The sequence below is a fragment of the Podospora pseudoanserina genome, chromosome 1 (assembly GCF_035222485.1).
Source record: "Podospora pseudoanserina strain CBS 124.78 chromosome 1, whole genome shotgun sequence".
NCBI classification, from domain to species: Eukaryota; Fungi; Ascomycota; class Sordariomycetes; order Sordariales; family Podosporaceae; genus Podospora; species Podospora pseudoanserina.
In genome coordinates this window covers 1,540,319-1,566,606 of record NC_085920.1, presented here as the reverse complement: position 1 = coordinate 1,566,606, position 26,288 = coordinate 1,540,319, and the positions used below count along the sequence as shown (strand labels likewise).

Sequence of the window (26,288 nt, the reverse complement as noted above, 5' to 3'; positions counted from 1 at the left end):
CAAGAGGCAAATTGTCTAGTGCTATCCGGCGCCTCGGGGGGAGTCATAAATAAGAAAGTTCCAATCTCGCTTTGACGGGCGGCAAGCGGCAAAAGGGCTAAAATAGACAACAAAGGAACGTTGTTTCGTAGCGCGCTGTGCAACATCGCAAGATGAAAGAAAATGGGAAGAACAAGGGCAGCGCGCTTGATGATATTCTGTGGTGCCAAAGGGCGTTAGTGTGTTTCCAGTGTGGTGGTGTGCATCCAATCACTCGCAGCTCGGCTCTTGAAGTTGCAACCGCTCAGACCCGCTTTTCACCATCGCCAATCTGAGCTTTGCCGCGAGTGGATGGTTCGAGTGGCTGTCCTTGTGTCTATAAGAGTGGCCCCTGCGTTGGCAAGTCACTTTTCCTACTGGTTTTGCAGCAGAGGTACTTGTCGCCTTACAAAGAGCCTCGATGCAACACCATCCAATACATCGAGATGGTTCACCTTCCTCGCTGGCAACGACATGGGACGTGGACAGACAGCGCCTGCCGCTGCTCTGGGCTGCAGCATGACCGTCCCGGCATATCGAATGAAGTGTGTTTCTTGCTCATCTCGCCAACCTGATCTGAGGCCTTCTTTTCGTTCGTTTTCGTCGCTTTTCGTCTGTTTCCTCGACTTCTTGGTCACGACCCCCTGCTGGCTCCGGCGCGAGATGGCCCTGGAGAGTCTGCGGTCTGATGATAACTTCCGTTGCTTGCGCGTCTGTGTTGTGTGGTAGTGCCATGCTGCCGGTCCCTTTTACTCTCCGTCCCGGCCACATGGAACAAGTCCTTTGTTTCTCTCACCTTTGTTGCAACTCACATGTGTACTTTTGCCGCAAGGTTCCAAACGTAGGGGTAATTTGATATCTACCTTCTGCAGCCCCCAACTTTCTTACTCTTCTATTTTCTCGTCATATTTCCTTTTGGGTACCTTTTCTAAGTCTTTTGATCACGGTCACGGAGTACTACCTTGGTTGCGGACCTTTGAACTATCGCCAACTTCATTGTACTGCCAACAGCTTCACTGGCCTTCGTTATCAGAAGAAGCACCTTCCTTCTCGACTTGCAAGTTGGTGGCGGCGCAACCAAGCCGCTGTTCTTCTCCTTTGTTGTCCCTGACAAGGCCTTGACGCTGGTCGTGACAATGGAATTATAGCCCATTGTTGGCGCCATTTCCCTCATTTTATTCAACACAAAGCCAGCTGGTCTGACTGCTATTGTGCTCGCTGGCCGCTTCGACTATCCCAGGATACTAAAGCATTCTAATCCTTTTTCCTCTTGTCGGAATTCTTTCCGGTTTACGAACTTTCCCTATCGACACAACGAACACTGCAACGAACTACAACACCTTGAACACTCGGCTTTTTCAACATATCTCGAAAGTTTGTCTCACTACGAGTTTGTTCCGAGAGCCGCTTATACACCAGACGAAAACGACAGACCAACCATGAGGTTAACATCGCCAAGAAGCGGTCTCTTGACCGCAGCACTCCTCGCCCTCTTCGAGACAGCAAAAGGCCACTCCTGGCCAGAATCGACCCGTCGTATCGCTACCAACGGTACCTTCATCGGCGAGGAGGGCTTCGACAGAGCTCATATTGATCGGGAGAACCCCAGAGAGCAATTCGATTACCTCCTTCCCCCAAATGGCTTATCGACGGGAAAGCTCATCATGCACGACCACCCCATCGTCAGGAAAAGCCAAGGCCCACTCGGCAGCTCAAGCTACTCTGAAAAGTTTCCTATGCTCAAGGTAGCTCCTGGTGACTTTGTCTCCATCTTTTACCTCGAGAACGGCCACGTCACCAGAGCTGATGGCGCCAACCCCAACAAGCCTATCAACCGCGGCACTATCTACCTCTATGGCACATACGAGAACGATCTTTCCAAAACAACCCTGACCGATGTCCTCCACACCTGGACCGCCGATGGCAAAGGTGGTAACGGAAAGGGCCGTCTTCTCGCCACCCGCAACTACGACGACGGCCAGTGCCACGAGCCTATTCCAGCTACTGGCGACCCGGAAGGCATTTCCAGGTACCGCAAGGACGAAATCACCCAGTCCGAGGCCCTGAGATGCCAGTCCGACCTTCAAATCCCCCTCGACGCCAAGCCGGGCGATGTTCTCACCGTGCTCTGGATCTGGGACTGGCCCGACATGAACAAGCCCGGCGCTGCCGTCCCCCCAGCTAGCTTCCACGCCAATTCTTCCGACTTTGGAGAGTACTTTGTCACCGTTCCCGAGATCTACACCGGCGTCGTCGACTACAAGATTGTCGACCCCTGCGACGACTCCCTGGGTGCGGTCAAAGGGCCCACCTGCGGTAAGGGCGGCAAGTCCTCCTCCCCCTTTAGCGGTATCCTCAACAGCAAGAAGCGTTTCCGCAACAGGGTCAAATTTGACTCGAAGCAGCCGGCCGAGTTCCGTGGTATCCAGAGGCAGATGGTCCAGCCGTTTATGGTGAAGGTACCCCAGGCTGGGTTCGGCGGTAGCAACAGGTCCTCGGCAAAGTTCTTTCCTGGCACACGAGAGGGGAGGGTGAGCGTCGACAAGGCGAATATTCCACTTGCGGGGCTGATCGGGAAGGAGACTAAGCCGCCGGTGCCGTTTTCGATGGAGATTTTGGACGGGCAGAGGAGGTATCTTGAGGAGGAGGCGGTGCCTGAGGATGATGATGATGATGAGGAGGAGGAGGAGGAGAATGACGGACCGGCGCCGCCGACCTCTACTGTGGCTCCCACTCAGACCCAGACAACACCGGCTTCTTCCCCGACGGTACCAACACCTACGGATGGAGCTGATTCTTCTTCTATCGCGCCAAAGCCTACGGAGGGGACTGAGACTATTGCTCCCAGCCCATCAAGCAGTCTTGAAACTAGCACCACATCACCAAAACCAACAGATGGTGCTGGCTCCAATCCAGGCAGGGAAGACGGCGTCTTCTACGTCACCGTGACTGTACCCACGAGCTTCGTGACAGTGACAGTTCCCAAGACGGCGACTGCCTCCACCGCCACCGCCACAGCCACAGCCAGTCAGGAGGTGTGTAACCCCCCCCCCCCCCCCCCTTTTTATGGTTGAAATCTTTTGGACATATAAAAAGAATGAGCACACGCACACGCAACAGCTTTGATGGGATTATGTCATGAAGGATGGGATATGGCTAATGGAGGATATACCACTACTTTCTCTTGTCTTTTTCTTTCCTAGTTTAGTTATCGAAATCTTTCTTTTGCTAAGGTATTTGGGAGGGTAAATTGCATTGATTGCATCGCATTAGGTGGAGTTATGGGATTGGAATTCACTTAAAAATTGAGGACAAGATTGAATACACAAGGTTGATCATATATCACTGTGCAGGGTTGTCACTTATGAGGTATTGGTTTTTTTTTTTTATGATTTCATTATCATCATCCGCCCCCATTAATACCCTTAGAAGGGTCTGGGGGCAAGGCGATAATACGTGAGCTAATTACTTATCCCAACTTGCTTCGCTTCTTCGTTCATCATGATATATGATATAGCTTTAGGTAATAAGATGACCCATCATTAGACGTGAAAAGGGTAAGGTATGTCGTCCCCTGAAGATAGTAAAAAGCATAGCCAAGGGGCCAAGTTCCCAGAGAAAAAGAAAAGAGGAAAAAGGACCGCCCAGGATCAAAGCGGGAACGCCAGAGAATAATCAGCCAACCAGCCAACCGGACCAAAAAAAAAAAACTAACTAACACGAAGAAGGCTGAAAAAAATCAAATAAAAGAAAAATCAACACTGCCTAAAACTCTTCCTCCTCCACTCACCTGAATCCAAATCCCCTCCCTCATCCCCCTCCTCATGTCTCCTCTTCAGGCTCTTCCTCTCTTCACCAACCACCGCCCCATTGCCGTTAGTATGGCCACCCATCACCGGCATCTCCATAGCAGCAGCGGCCTTCTCCAACCTCTGCGCCGCTGTATCCCCTGCCGTCGTCGGAGAGTTTACCGCCTCGGGCTGAGTGCCCGGGGCAGTCAAGTTGAGCGGAATAGGCGGCAAAATCTCCTCCCAGTTCTGCCCCAGTTCCTCCTCCCCTGTCTCCTGGGAGTTGCCGTTGGTGCCGTTACCAGTAGTAACCTGGTTCCAGTCCGTCGTGTCCTGAGATTCATGCTGCCCAGCTGTGATGGGATCAGGACCCAAAGCCGGCGCGGTGGTCGTCAAGGGAGTGTGCGTGGACGTGGCTGGGGTCCAGAGGTCGTGGTCGTCGGCTGTGGTGGTGACACCCCCCGCTGTTGCGGGGGAGATCCAGGGCTGGGATTGCACATGGCTGTGGGTTTTATCATAGAGACTTCCCCTGTGGGATGGGGTGGGTTGTGTGTGGTTTGGCCAGGGGGCCAAGGGGGAGTGGGTGTATGTTGATGCTGCTGATTGATAAGGCTGGGACCAGACGTTACTCGAGCTAGTCAAGGTATTGGAGGTTGACCAGTGGGATTGGTCATACCCAAAGGAGGAGTTGCCGTTTGTGAGGAAGGGGTCTGTCACGGCGGCGAGGGTGTTGAGTGCCGAGTCGGTGTCCAGTCCGGCAGTTGTTGTGGTGACGGAGTGGGTGGACATGTAATTTGGCATGAGGTCAGGTTGGGTAGATGTGGTGTCAAAGTTGTGAGTGAAAGATGTGGTGAGGGATGCACTTGGGGGAGGGGTGGCGAGACCGCCGTGGCTGCTGAAGCTGTCGAGGGGGCTGTAGCCGGGCATGGCTGACACATGGGACTGACTGGGCGCCATGAGATGAGCGCTATAGGCTTGCGCGGCTGACGTGGAAAGGGGGTTGAGCCCGGTGGGAGTATCCCATGCTGACGAAAAGTTCTCGCTCATGCTCGCGGTCAAGTGCTGCTGGTATGTGGGGCTGGGGGACATGACCGCATCCCGGGAGACAGGACGGACGTGGTTGGATGAATATCCATCCGCATAGTCAGACACAGCAGAGTTCTTCCTGCTGCTACTGATGATGGCCTTTTGTTGGTGCTCCTCGCTCATTGGGTCGAGGATGGTAAGATAGCGCCACTCTGTCCTGCCGCTCTGCGCGGTGTTGAGTTTGCCATCTACCTCGCTGTGGATCGTCTTGAAAGTCCATACAATCACTGCTCGTCGAGTCCATCGCTGGGATCTTGAGCCGTTCCCTTGAGGCTCAGGGCCATAGTGTGGGGCATCAGGGGGACATGACCAGATCTCCTGCATCATGGCAATCTTGGGCACAAGATCCATCTGTGTGAGCGGCTTGCTTCGGCGGTTGGGCTTGCCTCCTTCCTCGCCCTCCTCCTCGACCTTGACGTTGAGGTCCTTGCTTCGCTTTCCATTCTTGCCGGCGTCGCTGAAGGAATGGGCTGGATATTCAGCACAGTTCGTCAGTGTGCTGGCCCAGATATCAGCTGGAAAGGGGACAGTGACAGAGTCACGGTGACGTCGGTGAGCGATGCAGTCACAGTGAGCCCGCCCATCAGGCCGAGGACCTTCACACCCTGAGCGGTGCTGATATTGGATAGCGATCTCTGCCGAAGTCTCGTACATGGTCTCAGGGCTCGCGCTCTCGTGTGAGTAGCTCAGCTCCGCTGGCCTCACCAAGCGCGTGTGCACCTTCCACCGATGGCTCAGTAGACGTGGCTGCTCAATGTTGATTTCCACCCAGGAGTTGAGCTCCGACTGGCTTGGAAACCGCCGCTTCTCCTTGAGCTCGAGGGTGACATTCATGTGCAGAATGGTGCACCGCTGATCTGTGGTCGAATCGCAGATGCGCTGTAGTCTCTGATGCAGTTCCGGAAACGAAGTCTCCCATTTCCGCCCGAGGTCGTTAACGCTGGTCGACTCAATCTGCTGCATCTCCTTGGTGAACTCGTGAAGCAGAGCGCCCTTGAAGATCTGCTGCTCTTCCTTGAGCCACGTCTCCTTCTCGAGGTTGCGCGGGAGGTGGGGATACTCGTTCTCATCGAGCTTGTCGCCGGTGGAAGGGAGAAAGCCAGATCCATCTTCCCTCACCGAAACGCCCTGGTGCGACACAAAAATCCAGCATCGTATGGGTCGGACAGTCACCTGTTCATTCAATGCAAGGATGTCGGCAAAGTACTCGTAGTTTGGCCGTTCGTCAGGGAGCCGGTCTTCGGACAGGGCAATCAAGACGGGGTTGTTCTTCAGGGAAATCGTCTCGATGCTGTCCTTGTCCTTTTCATCGTTGCGGCTGTTGAAGAAAAAGTGGACTGTAGGGATGAGCCAAGGGGGCCGCCATTGTCAGCTGTTTGCTTCTTCTGGCGGTTATGCAAGCACTTCCGCACCGAACAAAGGGATCCGCCACGTGGGAGAATGGGAACGTGCAACTTACAACAACGGTGATTTGCGAAGAATTGTTTGAGCACTTGGATGTGGCTCGACACTTGCTTTCGGTGCCTCACGAGGTTGCATTCTGCCTCGGTCCCTGGCGGTAAGGTCTGCAGGTAGTAGATCCAAAGATACTCCCCGATCAGCATGTTCCGCCCAAACTGTGTCTGCTTCATGGTATATTTCTTGCGCTTCATCTGGGGGATAAGCAGCAGCGCTGATGACAACCTCTTAGCAAACAAAACTAGACACTGCTCGTGTTGAAGATAGGACTTACCGTCAATGAAGCCCCATTCCAACACATCGGTCCACTTCTGGTCTGTCTTGTCGGCCTGCTTCTTCCTGTAGTTCTGAAAGGCTGCCGGGAGCAGCGGAATCAACGGGTTCTCTTCGAATTGCCTTCTCCTGAAATTGGTTACCCGGTGCCCCTGGTAGTGATGCCGCTGTTGCTGTCTGCCGTAGACCGACGGTGTTGATGAGCCATAGTCTGGGCCAAAGGACTGCGTCGGTACAATAGGCGGAGTTGGTATTGATGGAGACATGGAAGCAAGACCGCTGGCAGCACCCAGCTGGCGAATCTGTTCCGAGTACCAGGCCATGTGTGAATATTGAGCATTCCCGGTCGACTCTCGAAGCGGCTGTCGTGAAGCCGAAGTTCCATGGCGGCCCTCAACCCCATCGTCGGGCGACGTAGAATAGCATTGTGAGGGAAGGACTGGAAGCCTCATTGCTCAGCTCCGAGGATGAGACCTGGGAACAATGTGTAGAAACCTAAACCTCTCCCAGGTGGCAAACACTCTTGTTCAGCTCAGGAACGCTGACGAGAACGAATGAAAGAGGAAGGAATCCTGAGTGGAATGGTTGTTCGTCAGGATGAGGGCCAGAATCACATATAACGTATGCCAGAGCAAAAGAGACAGGCATGAAGAGGGGGCATAGCTTATAAGAGGGCTCGACATCGTCCCTGTCTCTGACGATGCTGCATGAAGCGAGGATCAACTGAGTCCATCCCGCCGTTCTTCGCTTCAGATTATTGCTGCACCCCATCATTGTCTAGGGCGATGGATACCCCTTCAGGGTCAAACAAGCAGCAAGTTGGGTCTGGGTCAGCCGTCCTGGGCTGCATTCAAGATGGGTGCCAACACTGGCACGCAAGGGCACTGGGCCGTCGTGGAAACATACAGCTCGAATCTGACCTGCACCGTGCCCTCTCTCGCTTGGCGGCACCCCTCGGGACCGCGGGGGAGGGAGGCCGATGAAGGGGCTCATTTTCGGAATGAGAACAAAATTAGCCCTACACAGCAACAGATCGATCAGACGCAACGGCCAAGCCTGTGAGCAACGTGCGAGACAGAGAAAGCAAGTTTGTCAAGACAAGGGTGGGGGTTTCTTCAACGAGAGTTGACAGGGGCAAATACACTTCTTGGCAAGGGGGGGGGGGACCGTTGAGATTTTGAGACATTCCATCCGTCGTCCCTCAGTGAGGTGACCGTCAACATTAATTTTATTCATTACACTCTCATGCCTCGTCTTCAGGATTATCTCCAAAATTGACCTTGCTCCTCCCTGTCCCAGTGAGTTGCTGAAGGGCAACCTTGCTAACCTGGCCACGCATCTTCTTCTCCATGGCCTCGATCTGTTCCTCGGCATCAAGCTCCTCAGCTTCAGCAAAGTCAAGCACAAGTCTTCTCCCGAGAAAATGCGTGTCTTTGAGTGCAGTGATCGCGTTGAGCGCCTCCTTGCCTGTGGAGAACTCGGCAAAAGCAAACCCACGCGAAGAGTGGTTGAACTTCTTGGGAATACGGAGAGCAACCAGCTTTCCATAGTTGCTGAAGAGTGCGCGCACGTCCTTCTTAGACGCTTCGAACGGAAGGTTCTTGATGACCACCTTTGTGCGTTGAGCATTCGCCTTCTTGGCTAGATCCTCCCGCCTCCTCTCTTCGGCCGCGTCCAGACCCCTGTGGGAAGCCTTGATCAGAAGCTTGTGTCCGTCAAGCACATGGCCATCCATAGCCTTCCGTGCAGCCTGGGCCTGCTCCTTGGTCCTGAAGGCGCAGAAGCCAAAGCCCATGCTCAACACCTGACCTGGTTTCTTGGGATCGGTCTTGGTCTTCACCTGCGCACTCACAAATCCATCCAAGGGCTTGAACGCATTTGTTAATCCTTCGGTGGTGGTGGAGAAGTTCAGGTTGCGGACGAATAGAGAGGCCGTCTCTGGCTGATCCTCACCGTCATCGCGTTCCAGCAGGTAAGAAGCTGACACCTTCTGAACACCGGCAGGACGATCTGCGGGCTGGGCCAGATTGTCGACGAAGAGCCCTTTCGGGCCTTTCTCGAGGTACAACACGCCGTCCTTGAATCTAGAGTATGCTTTCTTGGCGAAAGCTGCCCTGCAGTGTGCTGGTTGGGCGAACTGGACAATGGCAATCGTCCCGCTTGTGGGCATAAGCACACGGAGGACGGAGCCATGCTCCTCGAAGAGGGTTCTGATCTCCTCGATGGTGGCGTTCTTGATGTTCTTGACCAGAATTGACGTGTCACCTCGCTGCTGAGACTTGAAGGCCTCGATGTTCACACCATGGGTTGCAAAGTAAGCCTTGGCCTCCTGGATGACAGTGGTCTCAGCGATTGCCTGTTTCACAGCGGCAGACGCGTCGGTGGGGTCCAGGAGCTCATGCTTGGACACACCCAGGCGTTCAGCTACGGCGGTGTTGACAGCATCTTGGCTCATAAAAAGCGAATTCCAGTTGAAGGTACTGGAGGCAGCTTCAGCCTTCTTCTTGAGCAGCTGTTGCTTCTTCAAAGGGAGCTTCGAGATTGCGTATTCATCAAGCTTGTTCTCCCTTTTGGCAGCAGCGGGAAGGATGTGGATGATGCGGCCCTGAAAGACGGTGCCGTCTGTCTGGAATGCGGAAAGCGCCGCCTCAGGACTGGCATAACGAATCATAGCGAAGCCTTTGCTTCGGCCCTGATTATCCAGCGGAACATGAACCTGCCAGAGAGTTAGCGAGAGTCGAGTGTCACTAGAGGCGAAACAGCAGGACAACAATCGGGCCTTTTTTCAGAATCTCGAAGCATCTACTAAAATACCGAGCCCAGGTTCTCATCATATGCTTTGCATAAGATGTCCCTATCAGGGGTTCATCATGAAAAGGCGACTGCAAGGAGCGAAGGAAACAGGAATCATGTCAAGCTTACCTCTTCAAGTTCGCCAAACTGACTAAAGTGGCCCCTCACATTGTCCTCCGTTACCGTGTAGCTGAGATTCCGCAAAAACAGACGAGCTGTCTTCTGGATCAACTTCACGGCATCCTCAGGTGTGCGAGCCACAACAGGTTTCTCACCAGACCCGGCAGCAAGACCCGGTTCCTGGGTTTCTTGGACTTGGGCCTCTGGCAGAGGTGTTTGAGTGGTAGCAAGCATTGCACCAGCAGACTGTGCGGGAAACCCGGGGTCATCCGGGTCCACAAGGTCCAGCAGACGGTTCGTTCTCGACCGAAGCCAGTCATCATCAGTGGCTTCAGCGGGTACCTGCGGCACTTCCCTTGCAGCGTCCTCGGCTGGTTGGGATGGTGCGGGGGGGATGATAGCTGCGACAGGGGTGGCAACCGGTAGAGCCGAGGTAGGTGCCTCCTCGATTGGCCGTTTGGGCCTCACTGGGATGTCCTCGTACTCATCGTCACTCTCACCACCCTCGATGAGAGCCGAGGGGATAGCATCGGCCGCTTCTGACTCAAATGCGCCACTCCCTAGGGCTTCTCCGTCCTTAGCCTTCTTGGTGGGATGACCCATGACCTCAAGAAACTCCTGAAGCTTGGGGTCAGCCTCGTCAACGACGTCCCGCTTCCTCTTCTTTGAGCTAGGGTCATCCTCGCTTGGCTCTGCGTCAGACTTGACGAGAGAGCTTGCCTTGGCTGCATCACGGCTCGGGACATGAGCAGCTTGTGTGGCTGATCTTGGGATGGCGGCTTCAATCTAGGTGCACGACAATTAGTTGGTTGGCCTTGTCGAACAATGGGATCAGGATGTCCTTACAGGTTTGGCCAGATCGACGCCGATCCTGGACATGCGAATAAAGGACTTGTTGAAGTACTTTACGGCTTTGGATGCATCTTCATGAGACTTGTAACCAACAAACCCGATGCGGCGGTTGGGGATGAGCTTGACATCGGTGACCTCTCGTCCCTGAAGCGAGAAGTGTTTGCGAAAGTCAGCCTCGGAGATGGACGGCGGTAGGTTCTTGACGAAGATTCTTGACGACTCCATTGTGATGGCGATGACGATGACGATGATTGGCGATGTTGCTGCTTGCTCCTTCCGGTCTGCCGCGGGCAGTTGATTAGAGCAGTTGCTACCGTGTAATCATTGGAACCAGAGTACCGCGGAACAAAGCGACAACTCTGTGGTGGGTGATGTAGTTTTTGGCTTCAGTCGAAGGAAGAGGAGAAGGTCTAAGATTTTTTTCCGCACTGGCCCCAATTAAATTTTAAGCTTTGCCCCACCCACACCGGCTTTTCGTTATCTTATCAGAGAGCCTCCGCTGAAGCTCCACTGCACCAGTGGGCTCAAGCTCCAAAGTCCCGGATACCTTGACTCTGCTGACACTTTCACATATCAGCTCGGTATAGCTACATCGATTACCCCAGTGAGTGATGGGCCCCAGTCCTTCCCTTCCCTGTCGACCGCCTCACTGCGGACGCCAATGATTTGTCCTGTTGCAAGGCTTCTGTCCAGTAGCAAAACAACAAAACCAGACACGGCTTCCATCGTCACTTGTTTGCTTCTTCTCCGCACTCCACCCTTTATTTTGTGACCTGACGCCAACTTACATAGTTCATAGCTCAACAACAAGCCCTCTCACATTTCCACCTGCACGGCCCAACCTGCACCGCCGCCACCGGGAGCTTTGAGCTATCGATTACGAACACCTGCACCCCATTGTTTGCGCGTACCGGTACGTTGGGCCCCCATTCGATCCCCTCCATCTCGTAACCGCGTGCTTTGCCAGGAGGAGCGTCTGTCGCTTGTTGGCGGCAATTCAACAACCCACACCGAACATCACCAAGCTTACCGTACTGTTTGCCTTCTTCACGCCACCGTACTAATTGCTGACCAGACCGTGGCTTTCTTTATCCGTCGACTATCCAACCACACTTACCTCGTTTCACCTTTCCGAGATAGACAATCATAATGGCAGGAGACGATACCAAGCCCGCTGCTGGGAACACATCCCCTGTCGCGAGGGAGAAGCTTGATGGTGAGTTCGTCTCGTTCTAGGCCCGGTGTACCTCACCAGACCTCCCCATCTCCGCCTGGGTTGGAACGGAGTGCTAAGAATATACGCGTGTGACAGCCCAGATCAAGAGCGCCGACATGGTATGACGAACCAACCGATCTTCCACCGAATTGTTCCGTTCTCGGCGAGCAGATCGAGCTGCTAACACGATACCCCTCTTTCTAGTCCGAAGAATTACAACAGGAGGTCATTGAAGTCGGTACGTAGGGGTCACAAAACCCGCGGGATCCTGGCCCCACTCGGAGGACGACAATGGGATGTGTGACTGACATTATTTACAGCCCAGGAGGCCATGGCCAAGTACTCCGTTGAGAAGGTCAGCGGACCAAGGATGGGAAATTCTGCATGTGATGCGTTCGGACAGCAAGCAGATTTCACACCAAACCTAAGCCCCATTTTTAGCAGCAAGCAGAAGCTAACCTCATCTTCAGGATATCGCTCAGCACATCAAGAGAACAGTATGACGCCCACGACACATTTCATTTAAGACCAGATCAGCTAACACGCCATCGTGTGTAACAGTTTGATGAAAGAAAGGGACCTACCTGGCACTGCATCGTAGGCCGCCACTTTGGCAGCTTCGTGACCCACGGCAAGCTTACCCCTGGCTTTCACTCAACAAGCAACAGCGTCACTAACAGCACCCCGTAGAAACCAAGCACTTCATCTACTTCTACCTCGGTCACTGCGCCATCCTCCTCTTCAAGACCCAGTAGGGGCGCGGCCTCCTCCATTTTCTCTCCAAGCTGTGATTTTTCTCAAAAGGGGTGCTCGTCATCGCCATTATCATTTATAACATTCTCAACCCCTATGCAAGATACAAGACGAGAATCACACACAGCAAAGTCACCAACCGGCCAGCACGACAAAGGAAAGGCGCGAGGAAAAATAATCATGTCAATTTTTGTGCGTTATTTTTACCGTAAACCAAAAAGAGGAAAAAGACTTGAGATAAATTCGGAGGAGGCATTGTCAACATCAGCGATGACATTGCACTTTTTGGGGCAAGGGGACGTGGGGGGAAGTGTAGAATGTAAGGAGGAGGGGGAAGAGAGAAATAACAAAGCAATGTGGTAAATTTGTACCAGGTACCGTACCGTATGAGGGAGTAGTTTTGAGTTGAGGAGTTTGAAGTTTTTAATGAATGATATGTGGTTTTTTCTTTTGTGCAAATGAGTGGATTGGCAGGAGGGTGGCTTCACTTGACTGGAGAGGTTATGCATCATCGTGGCACTTTAAGTTGTGGTTAGGGGAGCACAGCAACGGCGTTGTTGATGGAGTGGAATTGTCCATTGAAGCCAAGCGAAGCGTCTCTCTCCCTACATTTGGACATTTGGTACCTTACCTCCCTCACCACAAAATAGTTGACACACGAAAGCAGGTTAACATTCCTTGAAGGATAGTTTATAGGCCTACAAACTATTTTTAAAGGCATATGGATTATCCTTTAAGGCATATTACCTACTTTAGTGTCTCAATTATTCTGTGGTAAGGGTGCCTACATGAGGCCGGCTCCCGTTCTCCGCTGGAACCATCCCGCCGGGAATATCTAATTTCTTCTTTTTCTCTCGAAGATCCGGGGAATGGGTGGAATTTTCCGAGACAGAAATGTCAGGGACGAGCCGGTGGATGCAAGGTACGAGAATCAACTCGATGGGTGGGTGAAAGGTGAGAAAAGAAAGGGAGGCACGTGCCCCCTTTTTATTTATTGGGGAGCTGGGAGCCTCTAGGTGTGTATGCAAGCACTTTTTTTCATTCATGCCCTTCTTCAGCCCTTGATTGAATTCTTCAAGGACAGACAGCCCTACTTGAATCCATTTCCTCTCAAGTTCCAAGCTTAGATCAAGTTGGCCTAGAAAATAAGAAGTTGGAACGTAAGCTGTTGTTGCAGAAAGGGGATCACATACCTCCCTCCTTCTCAGCCTCGGTAAACACACCACTTCATTCATCACAAGCACAGCCATATTTGTCAAAAAACTTAAAATTTGATTTTAATCTGTTCAACAACTTCAACTACAGTTCCCCCCTCCCCCACCGCTCTCTTCTCTCTTCCTCCATCAAAACACAGGGGTATCAAAATCACCTCTACTATCCACCACCTCTCCTCCAAATCTGCAAGGCATAACCGGCATCACGTCATCACATCCCCCCCTCCTCATATTTGTGACCAGCAGCCAAATGAACCCAATGTACCAAAATAAAACAAACAAACCAAATTGCAACATGACGAAAAAGAAACAACAAAAAACGCCCAAAAATGATCTCATGCAACTGATGATTGATGTTGTTCGATGTTGTAGTCTGCCTGCCTACCCCCCCCAAATCCCTGATTAAATGACGGACAAAAAAAACACCCAAATATCAAAAAGACACTTTCAAGTCGTGATATTCTCGGGGGGTTTTTTTTTTTTTGGAACTCCATTTTCCCCTGCCGCCAAATTTTGTATATCATCCCCCACTCCTTCCAAAACATGACATCCTGTGTCTCTGTCATGAAATTATCCTTCAACCCTCCCCAACATCCTGATAAATAGCCCTCTTCATCCTCTGCAACCGATCGTGCATCTCGACAAAATCGTGCAGTTTCGACTCTGGCGGGGAATCCCACCCGTTGAGCTCCTCATGCAGCTGCAAGTACCGCTGGTACGCCAGCTTGAACTCCTGCGCCTTGGTCAGCACCTCGGCCGACACCCGCATCCGCTTCGCCGCATGGTGGTGGTTCTCCGAGTACGAGTCCACCGGCGCCGGCCTCTTCCTGCCAACAACCGGGACGCCAATCGTGCTGTCAGCATTGCTGCTGGCACTGCTGATGATGGTGTCCCGGCTCGGCTCGCGGGCCCGAGGCCGGTCTCGTCCCAGCTCTCTGGCTCTCTCGCCGCGGCCACGCTCACGCTCCTTTTCGGCCCTCTCGCGGTTGCGCTCGCGTTCCCGTTCCTTCTCGACCCGTTCGCGTTCACGTTCCCGCTCGCGCTCCCGGTCCCTCTTCAGCGCCTGGATTTGCGCTTGCTCGCGCTCCCTTTCTCGCTCGGCGGACCTGGCACGAGCCAGGCGCTCCTGCTCCACCTCGGACGCATTCTGTGGTGGGGTCGCCAGAGGCGACGACTTGGTCGGCGAAGTGTTCTTCGCCTTGGGCCCCGAGGAGCTTGGACGACCGTTCTGGCTGGCGTCCGAAACGGTCCGTGGCTTCGTCGAGTTGGCACCCGTGGTGGGTGCCTTGCTGCCAGCCTTGACGCGCTTGCTGAGCGGCGTACCTGAGCTCGAGCTGTCGTCCTCGTCGGCATCGCGTGGTCGCTTCGCCGCAGGCTTGGTGGCCTTGGTTGGCTTTGCGACAACTTCGGCTCGGATGGTGTCCTTCTCGGTTTCCTTGGGTACCGTCTTGGCAGCGGCGGCCGCCTTCGACTTCACGGCCGGGGCAGGAGCAGCCTTGACTGGCCTGGGAGCTACGGCAGCTACAGCTTTGGATTTAGCCAAAGGCTCCTCCTCACTGTCCGAGTCCTTCACAAATTCTTCGGAAAGAGGTCCGCGCCCGCCCTTGCTGGCTGCCGCCTTGGCTTGAGGCTTGGTCGGAGATGCTTTCGTCGATGCTTTGGCGGGTGCGGTCTTCTTGGTAGTGGATGTGAGACGCTTCGCTTGGGCCTCCGATGCCGAGGGCTTCTTCTTGCCAGCAGCTGAAGCTTGGGAGCTTGATCTTGACATTGGCTCGCCCCCTTTTCCTTTCTTCAAGACCGCAGCGTCCTCTCTCTCTGATCCGCTTCCGTTGGCTCCGTCCGGCTTTGGTTTCGGGACTGTCGGGCCTTTGGCGAAATTGGCTTGCAGTTTGCTCAGGCATATCCCCTTTCCGCGCTCCGCCACCGGTAGAAGCTTTTGCCAGATAGGGTCGGTAACTCCAACTCGCATACGATCGAACTGCTTTACCGCATTGTTGATGGCTGTTTGTCGGTCTTCCTCCTTGGCATAATCGTACTCGAAGACGTCCAGTTCCTTCCAGTATCGCTTTCTCAGAGTCCATTTCTGGATGTTGTTGTCGAAATCGGCAACCTTGTCCAGCGCGACTCTGAACTCGTCTTCGCTGCCCTCATTCCACTGCGCAAAAAGGTCCTCGAAGCTCTGCTCCGATACCGCCAACTGGTGAATGATTGGGAATGTATGTTGCTTGACTTGATCAAGGGCAGAGCCGCCTGGTGCGAGGGAGGGTGATCGAACTCCGCTGAGCGCAGGACTTGGCGGAAGAGACCTGGGGGACGCGTTGTCGAGCAACCGGTTGGGGGGTTTAACCTTGCCTTTCGAGTTCATCAACCCACTGACCACAACAGCACTGTCTTCCAAGTTAGTATCACAGCCCTCCAAGTAGTCGGCGGTAGTGTGTCCATACGTATTCTTCTCTGCTTCCTTACGGGCCAGTGAGCTTTTGAGGTTGGCAATAGCATCGTCGGCCTCGTTGCTTGAAATTGGAGTCGTATTGCTGGAGCTTGTCTTTTGGACTGGAGCTTTCGAAGCCAGCTTCTTGGCGGCAGGTCTAGAGACCCTTGGGGGCATGAAAACACCCATTGCAGGATTTGGTAGCTTCTTGAGCGATCTTGGAGAAACTGCGTCGGAATAGTACAGATCGTAATCGTAAGAATCGGGAGAGTTTGGAATTTTGACTTCATGATCGCCGAAGAGAAAAGCCTATGGGGTTTAAGCTGTTAGACACTGCTATTGGGCTATTGTGGAGGGCCGAGTGCAGTTGAACAATAGTTTGAGAAACTATTCAGATCGAGGGACAATGGAAAACCCAACCTTGAAATACAAGGCTAACAACATAAACTTACCGGATTGGACCCCAACGATAGCTCAATATCCCCTCCATTTTGAACACAAGCAATCATGTCTTCGATGACACTATTGCTCAATGTAATTCCGAAGGCCTGCGCCGGAAGCCCAGCCATGGCCCTGGCTGAGCTATCCAACGACAGGCCACCATCGGGCACGTTGAACACCATTTTGCTGTCTCGACCACGCGAATAGCGTCTACTCCTCCCCACGGTTCCCAGCGTATTCCTCGTTCCTGTCCCCTATCCGTTGCTGTCCGTTGTGTGTACCCGTGTCTATATTATGCTCTGCCGAGATTGCGAGCTAGAAAGGGGGTTCGGTCGACTGCGCGTTTCGTCGGCCAGGATGATGAGGTGTAACTATTCAAAGCGTATTGCGTGTATGGTAAAAAGGTTGGTGTTCAAAAGAAGCAAAACCCCCTAGGGCCTTTAAGAGACCCGTTGAGCAAAGAAGTGTGTTTGCGAATCCAGTGTGCAACAATGCAAAGCCAAGTTTGTCCAAGCTCAGGTGAAGAGTCACGTTCAAGACATATGACGAAGAAGCTGAGGCAAGCGATGGATGGTTCCCGGTTACCCAAGAAAGCTCGAGTTGAACCCCTTGTTTTCGCGACGAGCGGTCGGGCTAGGAAGAGGGTAGAAAGACCTCCTCGCCGTCTTGCTCAGTGTTTCCAACTTGTTTTGTTGCCGGAATCCAAATCTCGAATCGGCGGCAGGTTCAATTCACCGAGCTGTGAATCGGAAAGCAGAGAGATTCGTGTGTGTTGGGAGGCTGTCATTCAATGGAGTCGGTCGATCAGCCGGTCGTCGTTCCGCAAAAGGGATCTCTAACTGGAGACAGAAGCGAAGCGTTCGAAGGCAGAAGCAAGGCGAGGGCAGCACGGGCGGGCTACGGCAGGGTCAAGAAAACGAGAGAGATTCCCAACAGACGAAGGCTTCTGTGGTGGTGCCTTGGGGATCGAGAGTTGCGGAAGCACAAGGAGCAAGAAAGCAAGAAGACGCAGCAAGAGAGGCACCGAGAGTAGCAGCAAGTGAAGGAGGGAGGGCGGAGTGAGTGGGTTGCACACAAGTGGACGGCCGGTACCTCTGGTACTTTGGCACTGTCTGAAGGTACCTGGGCTACATTGGCTCCCAGCTTGGGGCACTAGCCAAAACCCACCAGTGTCGCCCACTGCCCGCCAGATCTTTGTTCCACCGTCTGGTCCGACAAGTGGACCGCGCAGGCTGGGGACCAGTCACAGGCTCAGAAAAGCTGGGGCCGGTGAGTGGGCCGAAGCGTGGCGGTACCGCCAGGTACTCAACCGCACCAGGTCGCTTCTGGTGCCCGACAGGGGACAGGGATCGCGGGTGAGCAGCAAGCCTGCATGTCGTACCCTGCTGATTTACATCCTTACCGTATTCCGTACCGACCGTCATGTCATCAGCGAGTCTTCAGCGGATTTCCTCGCAGCTGCATCCTGTACGAACACTACGCAAATTCTAATAACTGGACCTGAAAAGACGGGCCTCTGGACAGCGGGGGTTACATAATCAAATTGCCACCATGTGGAAGTGGAAGTGGAAGTGGAAAGCAGTGCCCGTTGATCAGGTTGCAAATTGTCTGTCTCTTTTTGACAATTCAAAGGAGCATTCCGGGTGAATTGCAAGGGCCGTCTGTCCAGGTCCCAGGTTTGGAGTTTGGAATTGCTAGAGAGCCCGGGGTTTGGCTGCTTTTCTTCCGGAGACAAGCCAAACCAGAGAGGTTGAGTGGTTGACGGGCAGCCAGCCATCATCCATTGTGTTGGGGACCCAGCACTGCCGAGCCGTTTCGATTTTTCCTTCTTTTGTTCTTTTCTTTCTTCTCTTTCCCCCTCCCAAAAAGGTCTCTTGCCAACTCTGAGCGATTCCGTGAGGTATTCGCTGACGAATCGACACCTTGGGGCCCTGAGTTGAGCATGACCCTCCACACTTTCTCTTTAGCTGGGCTAGTGCCTGTGTCTCTGGAGGGAAGGTGGGTCCGGTCTTTGCCCACTTTTGATTCTCCCGCATCGGCCCTCCTGCCCCGATATCTCCAAGGCAACGCCAACCAAACCGGAAGCCATTCATGGAGGGAGTTGGGCAAATGTACAATTGCAATCATGAGAGGCTCAACGCCCAATTATCTTACTGTGCCATCATCGTTGGGTCTATACCATCACAAGACCGCTGATAGGCTCTCCTGTGTTATGCATCTTCAAGTGCAATTCCGCTACAGCTTCGCTCATCAATACCCGCGGCGACAAGCCATAGGGAAGAAGCGGAGGCCCACACGCACTCAACCTCCCTCGCTTGCGGCTTCTTCAGGGCGGTTGTTGCGCCGTCGAAGAGTGCCATGCCAAGTCCCATCACGTCGTCCATCCGAACAGACAGAATATGCGAATCGTTGTAAGCAGACCCGGCATCGCTGCGGCGCATGTTGTGCAGCAGATGGATGGCAGTTCCACGTTGGGCTCCGCGTGGTGCTCTGAGTAACCCCCCCCCCCCGCCCATGAGATCCTCAGTTTGCTCAAAACTCTAGGCTGCAAGGCAGGCTTCTTGCAAGAGATATCATGCCAGTGCAGTAACATCTCGCTCCCAGCCGTGCCCTGCAATGAAGATGATTCACCGGGCCCGGCTGCGAACAACAGGGCCGCCTGGGCGAGCAGGGGAGAGTGTAACGTTCAACTGCCTGTCTGTATGGATATGGAAATGCCTGTACAAGCCAATTACACGCCCAATCTGCGGGATATTCCCCAAGCCTACTTCTGATGCACGGAATTCACTCAGCTCACCTGCATGCAATGGCCTTCCCCGTTGCTGAGGTGCGTTGTTGATTTTCGTGTGGCTCTCTTGTTGGACAGATTTGTATGTACGAAATACAATAGGGTAAGGTATTCCGTGCTCCGTCAGCTGGCCACGGGCTGGCTCGGGGGCCAAACTGTTTCCTCCGTTGAGCCAAGTGCCCGAGCCTGCGAGAGCGGCCATAGATGCGCCAACAACACCGAATATGCGACTCATGGAGATTTCACCTTGTTACTTGAATGTTTGTTAACACTAATTGCACAGTTGGGCACCTTTTGGAAGTCTTGGTTGGGAGTGTAGCCTTCCTTCATTTCCATCTTCTTCGTCTTGCCCTGGCAGCTGCCAACCAGCTCGCCGTCAGTGGCCTCAAATTGACAGTATGGACCAATGGACGACTGAAACATTCCGCCCTGTTGTTTCTTGCCCTGGTTCAATTCCACTCGCCGTTTGAGATTCCAGCAACAGCTGTGTTTGGGCGACTTTGGCGGCCGTAGCCTCATGCCTCGCTTTGGCACTATGATGAGTATGCTATTATAGCACTAACCAAAGTACTCACCCGTTGTTGGCCGTCTCGTTGACCACCTCAAGCGTCACCAGTTCTCATCTATCTGCCAGCCAAACCTTATCGAGATCGTCGCTGCGATCGTAGAGCCAGCACGGCTTCAGCCCTGTCAGCTCCGTTCGACAGGGTGCTAAGGTAGGCAACGAATATGTCCATATTTCCCAGCCTTGATTTCGGGCTGGGAATGGTGCCCGTCAGCCTCCTGCCAGTCACATATCTGCCATGTTTTGCCCATTGCCAGTCATCAAGCACCGTCTAACGCATAATCGGCGGTTGGCGCGCCTTGCTGGAAGATTACACTGCGTTAGTCTGGGCGTCATCGGCCAGGCCGCCGAAGTTCTCTCCATGCCTTGGCAGGAATAATGGGCGTTGTAAGATCACGCACATTGGTTGGGTAGCTATGCGCTGCGGCTGTTCCCAAGTTGACCCAGCCTGCTGGAACACTCCGGATTCCAACATCTGCAGACGAACGAATGCCCGCCGTTTCTTTTATGTTTGCTTTGAACCAGAACACACGAAACTGGCAGACCTCGGCTCGGTCGATGATCCGGCCTGGTTTTCAACAGATCATTCAACGGCCGTGACGGAGCGGAGGGAAGAACACTACCTGGTACTGTCTCTGGGTCCTCCGAGGCGAGACCCGGATAGCCTGGGCCGAGCCCCAGGCTGGAACCCACCTTCCTGTCTCTTCAGAGACAGGAAGGAGGATCCAATTCTGCCACATCTTTTCAGCAGCTTAGGGCTTTCCTCGCAGACACTTTCCAACGGCACATCCCTCCCTCAACACGGTACCTCCGGCCGGGACGAGGATGGCAGACGGTACCTCATAGCGTCCACACACACCTCAGAGAAGCACACAACTGGCTGAAATAGCCCAGATTGGGGTAGCACAGCGTCACTAACGATACGCATCTGCTCAGAACCAAACTGGCGGTGGCGGTCATCAAACCACAATAGGATTGGCCGGCTTATTTCTTGTTAAACCTGTTCCTCCGACTTGAGGTAAAGGCCCGACTGTATGCTTATTTTTACTGAGCTGTCTGTCTGCAGCAACAGACATTCCTCCCATCACAGAAATCCCATCTCTGGATTAGTCCGTATTCTTCTCTGGCTCAGACATCGAGTCAACAAATCAGCAACGGCACGTGGTTGGTAGGACTGGCTCCTAGCATAATCCCCCCACCCCGCTATTCCTATCCAGCCTTATGGGTCCAAGGTACGGACGGATGAGCTATTTCGAAGCCACGAGGTGGTGAAGATCATTGACATTGGGTTGGACGTGTGGGTTGGGGGTCGATCTCACTGAAGATTATTTCTTGATGATAAAACAGCTTTTGTAAACGAGATGTAGATATCAGCAAGCAGCAGCAGCAGCAGCCACGATTTGACATACGCGAGATGCGGCACATGCGTTCTGCGTTTGATGCAATAGGCACAAATTGATTACATACACAGAGTAACAATACCAGGCACCGACTTATTACTGTACCGTGAAGCATTGGGGGCGTGATGGGACTGCGACTGAGTAAAAAGCCCAACACGACGACAAGCGTTATCAAGAGGGAAAGGTGGAGAAGAGGGGGAGCATTCCGGGGAGCGGCACTCTGTCTACAGAGAGATACATTGAAGTACCTTTTGTCCCCCACAACCCGCCATCTTTTCTTTTCTTTCCACCTACCTACCTATGCCAATGGTTCGTTTTGGGTCGGGTCGTCGGCTTGAGTGTGCTGGCTGTGGTGGTGGATAACGCCGAGACCTTCCCACTTTGTAGACGTGCGGTACAATAACGCCTTTCTTCAACCCCCCCCCCATTTTATGTACTAGGTAGACGCTGGGCTTATGTATGCACCTGCAAATGGAAAAGGCAGAGAGAGGTAGCGCGGATTGCAAAACAACATTGGGAAACGGGGGACACCTGGTTCGCTTCCCAACCATGCCCGATTGTATGGTGTGGATGGGTGGATAATGTGTGGTTGTGGTGGTGCTTGCTTTTCATCTGTCTGCCCCTCATTTTTGACAGACTGGGCCCCTCTGTGCATTGGTTGCATTTGAAGATCGAAGTTGTGCCAGTATGGATTGGTAGACATCTCAAAAAAAAAAAAAAAAAGGTGTTGTTTTACAAGAAAGAGCAATTGCTCTCTTGAGCATTTCCACCCCCCGGCTCGAACGAGATGTTTTTAGTCGTCGGCCTCACACGTACACACACAATGGCCTGAGCGGGGTGGGAGGAAACGTGGGATAGGGGACGTGTGCTTTGATGGCTGGTTGGTGACGGATTGAACGGCTGCTTACCTGAACCCTTTCTCTCACTCATCATCATCATCCGCTTCCCCGCTATTCTGGGGGGGGAGAAAAGATGGGCGGGGTTGCAGAAGCCAGCACTGAATATTGGTATTTTCATTCCTTTACGGGAAACAAATGGCGGGGGTGTGTGGTGGATGGTTGTGCATAAGGCCAGAGGATTTTCGGTCAAGTTCAGGTCAGCAGGTTCCGGCTCTCTTGCCGTGAATTTTGTGATTGGTTTTTGTTTTGTCAGTTTGGTTCGTTGTTCTTCAACGGGACCCCCGATTTTTGGGTTGCCAGGAACCAGACAAATCAACGTGGGTGTGGCAGATGGGATGATGATGCTGTTTCGACCCCGCCAAACAGACCGTTTCGTCACCCATTGGGGTTTCTTCATCATCATCATCAACAACAACAACAACAGCTGGCAACTTTTACAACTCTCCATATTGCATTCCCAGAGGATCGTTACCTCCAGCTCGCTTTCGTCTCAGCTTCTTCACCCGCAGTAGAGCAGCAGCCAAGCAAGCCAATTCAGGTTCGACTAGCCAGCCACTCACGTCGTTGAGGTGACATTACATATACAGCACTATGCAGCGTAACACACTACGACGGCGGCGGGCGAGGCCAAAAGTGGGGATTTCTTTTTGGTTTTCAGGTCCGTCTACGCCGAGCGAGCTGGTTTCCCCTCTTCTGGGACTTTTTTACCCCAGATATTTCTTCTTAAGAAAGGAGAAGTATTAATCTATGTGATATTCTAGCGATGCGACAGAACCGCGTGGTTCCCCGGGTGGCCGTTTTCTTAACACAGAAACGAGTAAGTGGCTTTTTATTCTGAGAGCTGCTTTGGTGAGCAGAGTGTGTATAAATGGGTAGGTTGTCATCTTTCGGCTTTACGGCAGCAGCATGAGATGAGGGGGCGATGATGAAGGACCTTTTCGGTGCTATCTTTGTCATCAGAGATCGAGCTGCCTATCTCTGTTTTGTACCTGACTATAGAGAGGGGGGGACCTGACCCGACCGAACCGACCGAACTGTGTCGGTCAGTGTGTCAGGAACAGGCATGTTCGTCCTACAATCGAAAGGGTTGAAGGGTACTTACTCACCTCCCCTTTTTGTAGAAGACGCCCAGCTGCAATGTCTCTTCGTATTGGGAGTTGTCCCTTCTTTCTCTGCCACACACTCTCTCCATCAGAGGCAAGCCTGATCGAAACAGAGAAGAAGAGATGTAAAGCAGCATCATCGTGTCGACTGCTTTCGCTGCAAAACTAACGCCCCACATATTCATATACGGTATATTGATAAAAAATATATTTGGCTTGCTGCTGCACTGGCGGAAGAACTGGGGCCGGTTTTGGTGGTTGCTGTCTTTTTCCCGGTGCAGCTTCGCTTGTCCCTCCGTCGGAATCGGATGGCTGGATCCGTCCCGTATATAGAGAGGGGATTACATCAGTTAGTGGTGGTGCGTTACCTGAATTCCGACGACAAGATCCTCGGCTTTATGGTCCATCCGTTCATTTTCTTGGTGAAGGTCTCAATCTGGATCTGTCATTATACTATGGCACACTGTCTAGCAATGGTATGTGTGACTGGAATACACAACTGCGGGGGAAAACGAAATATTTCAAGTCTTACCGCACTCACACACGGACGCTTGGGCACATGATGATGACCCCACTTCACTCATACTTTCATCAGTCGTCGTGCATGGCATCGCAGCCTTGGCTGACCGAACTGACTGGCCGGCCACCTTCGAAGGTCGACCGGTTGGTTGAAACGGGGGAGATGGGCCAATGAGAAAAAGGTTTCCCAATGCGTGGGTTTGTTTGTGAGCTTTTGGGGGATTCGGCGTGACATTTTCACAGCCACTGTGATTTATTGGGGGTGAAGTGAGGAAGGGTGCTTGATCCGATGGGATGACGGATGATGTTTCTCTGTTGAAGACAGTTATCAACAATTGCTCTTAAGCGACTGATGAAGTTGACGAGAAACACAGCGAACGCTCACTCTTCACATACCTACTCCCGCTGCTCAAGATTGAAGACCCCGAAATCCACCGTCTTCGAATCCAGCCCCAAAGTCGGTGAACTAGGCCCTGAGCTTTGTTCTTCAATGCGGACCGGACCCCGTCTGTCCATCCCGAACATCTTCCAGGCGGTGTCTTCGGGTAGATGGGCAAACACGCCGCTGCGAGAGTTTAGTTCCCGGGTCTATTCGAACCCTTTATGCTCTCCGGATCCGATCTGGAATAGCCCGGACAACCCGAAATTTGAACTTTGAGAAAACCCCGAACTTTCGGAAATCAGGTACCAGTTCCTTCAAGATTTTTTTTTGGTCACTGTTTTGAGACCTACAGTATTTGCTACTCCGTCCAGAAGAGAAAGTAAGATAAAAGGCCGAGTGGATCTTGTGCAACATGAACCAAGACATCAAAACATCGTCACTCCCGATACTGCCCGTCCGAAAAGGAACAAGTATCAGGCCATGAATTATGCGGCCACCAGAGTCATTGTGTCCGGAGGCAAACCCACCCAGCCCAACAAAAAACTATTTTCACAATCCCCCTCCCCAATGACGATATTCCAAACCCCCTTCCGTCCCCCGTTCCCCAAAACCCTCGGCCGAAACCGGGGGCCTCGTTACGGCATCACTCGCCGGCATGCTTCTTTCCCTTGCTTGCGGCTTACAATGAAAGATAAAGCGTAAATTCAAAAGTACAGAAAGATAGACAGCCCATCCCATCCTTGTCCCGAACGTTCGTCCTTGCAGAATTGTGTCTCCATGTTTTTTTTTTGCTCCTATCAGTGGACCCCTCACCACCCCCCAACGCCAAACACAACCCAAGCCGGGCAACACACCTCAAGGGAACCCTTAGAAAGTTTCAATGACGAAAGACACGTGGGATCAAGAGATGGGGCCGTCTGATAAGATGAGAAAGGACGGTGAGACGTGTGAAAGAAAAAGGAGAACGAGAAGCATGTGAAGATGGTCCCGGCAGGCAACTGGCTGTGAGCAAGGAAAATCCACGACTCCACGGACGACTCCACATCGTCATGGTCTGAGGACCGTGTGGGTGAGATAAGAGGTGGTGGTGATTGTTGACTGGACAACAGGGGAGTGGAGAGGTGAAGTTGACTCGATTCAGGGGTAAATGCTAACAGGAGACCATGGTTGTGGTTGGCTGGGTTAGGGTTTACTGGCCGTGGCAAGACAAAAAAAAGTAAAATAGAAGGTCGGCAACGAAGACAATGATGGTTTGCTGGAAGCGTGATTCAGAATGAGGTTTTGTGGCCATGAAATGCCACGGTTGCTTCCAGCGTTGTGAAATACTTGGCCATAAGATGGCATATGCCAGGCGGGAAGCATTTTCCAAGATGATGATCAGTTCTCGAGCCGACTCGCAAGTATCAGACGCGACGTGCCCATGGCTTTCTTGCTTATAGCATGGGTTAATCGCGCTACCTCGTGACTCTTTGAGTGTAGAGGCGGATGCTGCTTGTCTAGATACTATGGAACATAAGTACCGAGTTCTCTCAAAGCTCGCGGGGCTCGTAATACGTTTACTTGTTGCCAAACGACCACACCACCGACTTCAGCGAAATCACAGCACAAAAGAAGGCGGTGGATGTCGCAACAAAAGGGGAGCGACAGACGCAGTGAATTTCTTGTAATATTGCTGAAGACATGATGAATATAACGTTTCTGGAACTTTAGCCAACACCACACTACTTGATCAAACCCATGCGCTCCTGACCGCTCCACTGCCTGATATCCAACAGGCGTACATAGTTGATGGATCAGCCGACAGCGAAAGCCATGAGCGTGAATATGAGCTCCTGTGAATCAATGGCGACTTTGCAGCTCCTAGATAACGCGTTTGACTTTACTTCTGACGTCCATGCTGGTCGAGCATCAAAACAGCTGTCCGGTCTACCGGCAGATTGGAAATATAGTAACTGGGATGACCTCGTCCCAGAAGAGGACAACGCCTCCTGGCCTCAAAGGCCGACCTTCTGGTCGTTGCAAGCTGTTCGGGGTTCGGCCAGTTTTGTGCTAAAGAATTGCGCTTGGTCTCAGGGGGCCCAGGTCTCATCTGGCGGCCGCGGTTGTCGTTCGTATCCTTGACGGAACAGTCCAAGTCACTTTCTCTTGTCGTCCAGTGGCTTGCGAATCGTCCGTTGCCCGCCCCCAGC

General features: G+C 52.8%; 6 protein-coding genes across 6 annotated transcripts; 3 read left to right on the top strand and 3 right to left on the bottom strand.

Annotated features, from left to right (window-relative positions):
* Positions 1 to 1,457: 1,457 nt before the first annotated feature.
* Positions 1,458 to 3,092, top strand: QC764_104400 (uncharacterized protein; the record flags this gene model as incomplete). Its single annotated transcript, XM_062941678.1, has 1 exon — positions 1,458 to 3,092. The coding sequence occupies one exon, from the start codon at positions 1,458 to 1,460 to the stop codon at positions 3,090 to 3,092; it is 1,635 nt and encodes a 544-aa protein (XP_062804560.1).
* A 288-nt stretch (positions 3,093 to 3,380) lies between these two features.
* QC764_104390 (uncharacterized protein) lies at positions 3,381 to 7,075 on the bottom strand (the record flags this gene model as incomplete). The annotated part of the gene is made up of 3 exons (XM_062941677.1): positions 3,381 to 6,229; positions 6,352 to 6,564; positions 6,625 to 7,075. The coding sequence occupies 3 exons, from the start codon at positions 7,073 to 7,075 to the stop codon at positions 3,774 to 3,776; spliced, it is 3,120 nt and encodes a 1,039-aa protein (XP_062804559.1). The 3' UTR covers positions 3,381 to 3,773.
* A 791-nt stretch (positions 7,076 to 7,866) lies between these two features.
* On the bottom strand, positions 7,867 to 10,788 carry MRD1 (Multiple RNA-binding domain-containing protein 1; the record flags this gene model as incomplete). Its single annotated transcript, XM_062941676.1, has 3 exons — positions 10,383 to 10,788; positions 9,546 to 10,322; positions 7,867 to 9,339 (listed from the first exon to the last, which is right to left on the bottom strand). Exons 1-3 carry the CDS (start codon positions 10,611 to 10,613, stop codon positions 7,867 to 7,869), a joined length of 2,481 nt encoding a protein of 826 aa, XP_062804558.1. The 5' UTR covers positions 10,614 to 10,788.
* Positions 10,789 to 11,103: 315 nt separating this feature from the next.
* DYN2 (Dynein light chain) lies at positions 11,104 to 12,907 on the top strand. The gene is given in 9 exon segments (XM_062941675.1): positions 11,104 to 11,224; positions 11,242 to 11,301; positions 11,464 to 11,604; positions 11,701 to 11,723; positions 11,809 to 11,842; positions 11,925 to 11,959; positions 12,075 to 12,101; positions 12,166 to 12,235; positions 12,295 to 12,907. 7 exon segments carry the CDS (start codon positions 11,538 to 11,540, stop codon positions 12,357 to 12,359), a joined length of 321 nt encoding a protein of 106 aa, XP_062804557.1. The 5' UTR covers positions 11,104 to 11,224; positions 11,242 to 11,301; positions 11,464 to 11,537; the 3' UTR covers positions 12,360 to 12,907.
* Positions 12,908 to 13,671: 764 nt separating this feature from the next.
* QC764_104360 (uncharacterized protein) lies at positions 13,672 to 17,600 on the bottom strand. The gene is made up of 3 exons (XM_062941674.1): positions 16,455 to 17,600; positions 16,016 to 16,311; positions 13,672 to 15,958 (listed from the first exon to the last, which is right to left on the bottom strand). The coding sequence occupies exons 1-3, from the start codon at positions 16,623 to 16,625 to the stop codon at positions 14,149 to 14,151; spliced, it is 2,277 nt and encodes a 758-aa protein (XP_062804556.1). The 5' UTR covers positions 16,626 to 17,600; the 3' UTR covers positions 13,672 to 14,148.
* Positions 17,601 to 23,017: 5,417 nt separating this feature from the next.
* On the top strand, positions 23,018 to 23,327 carry QC764_104350 (uncharacterized protein; the record flags this gene model as incomplete). Its single annotated transcript, XM_062941673.1, has 3 exons — positions 23,018 to 23,080; positions 23,103 to 23,156; positions 23,217 to 23,327. 3 exons carry the CDS (start codon positions 23,018 to 23,020, stop codon positions 23,325 to 23,327), a joined length of 228 nt encoding a protein of 75 aa, XP_062804555.1.
* Between the last annotated feature and the right edge of the window lie 2,961 nt (positions 23,328 to 26,288).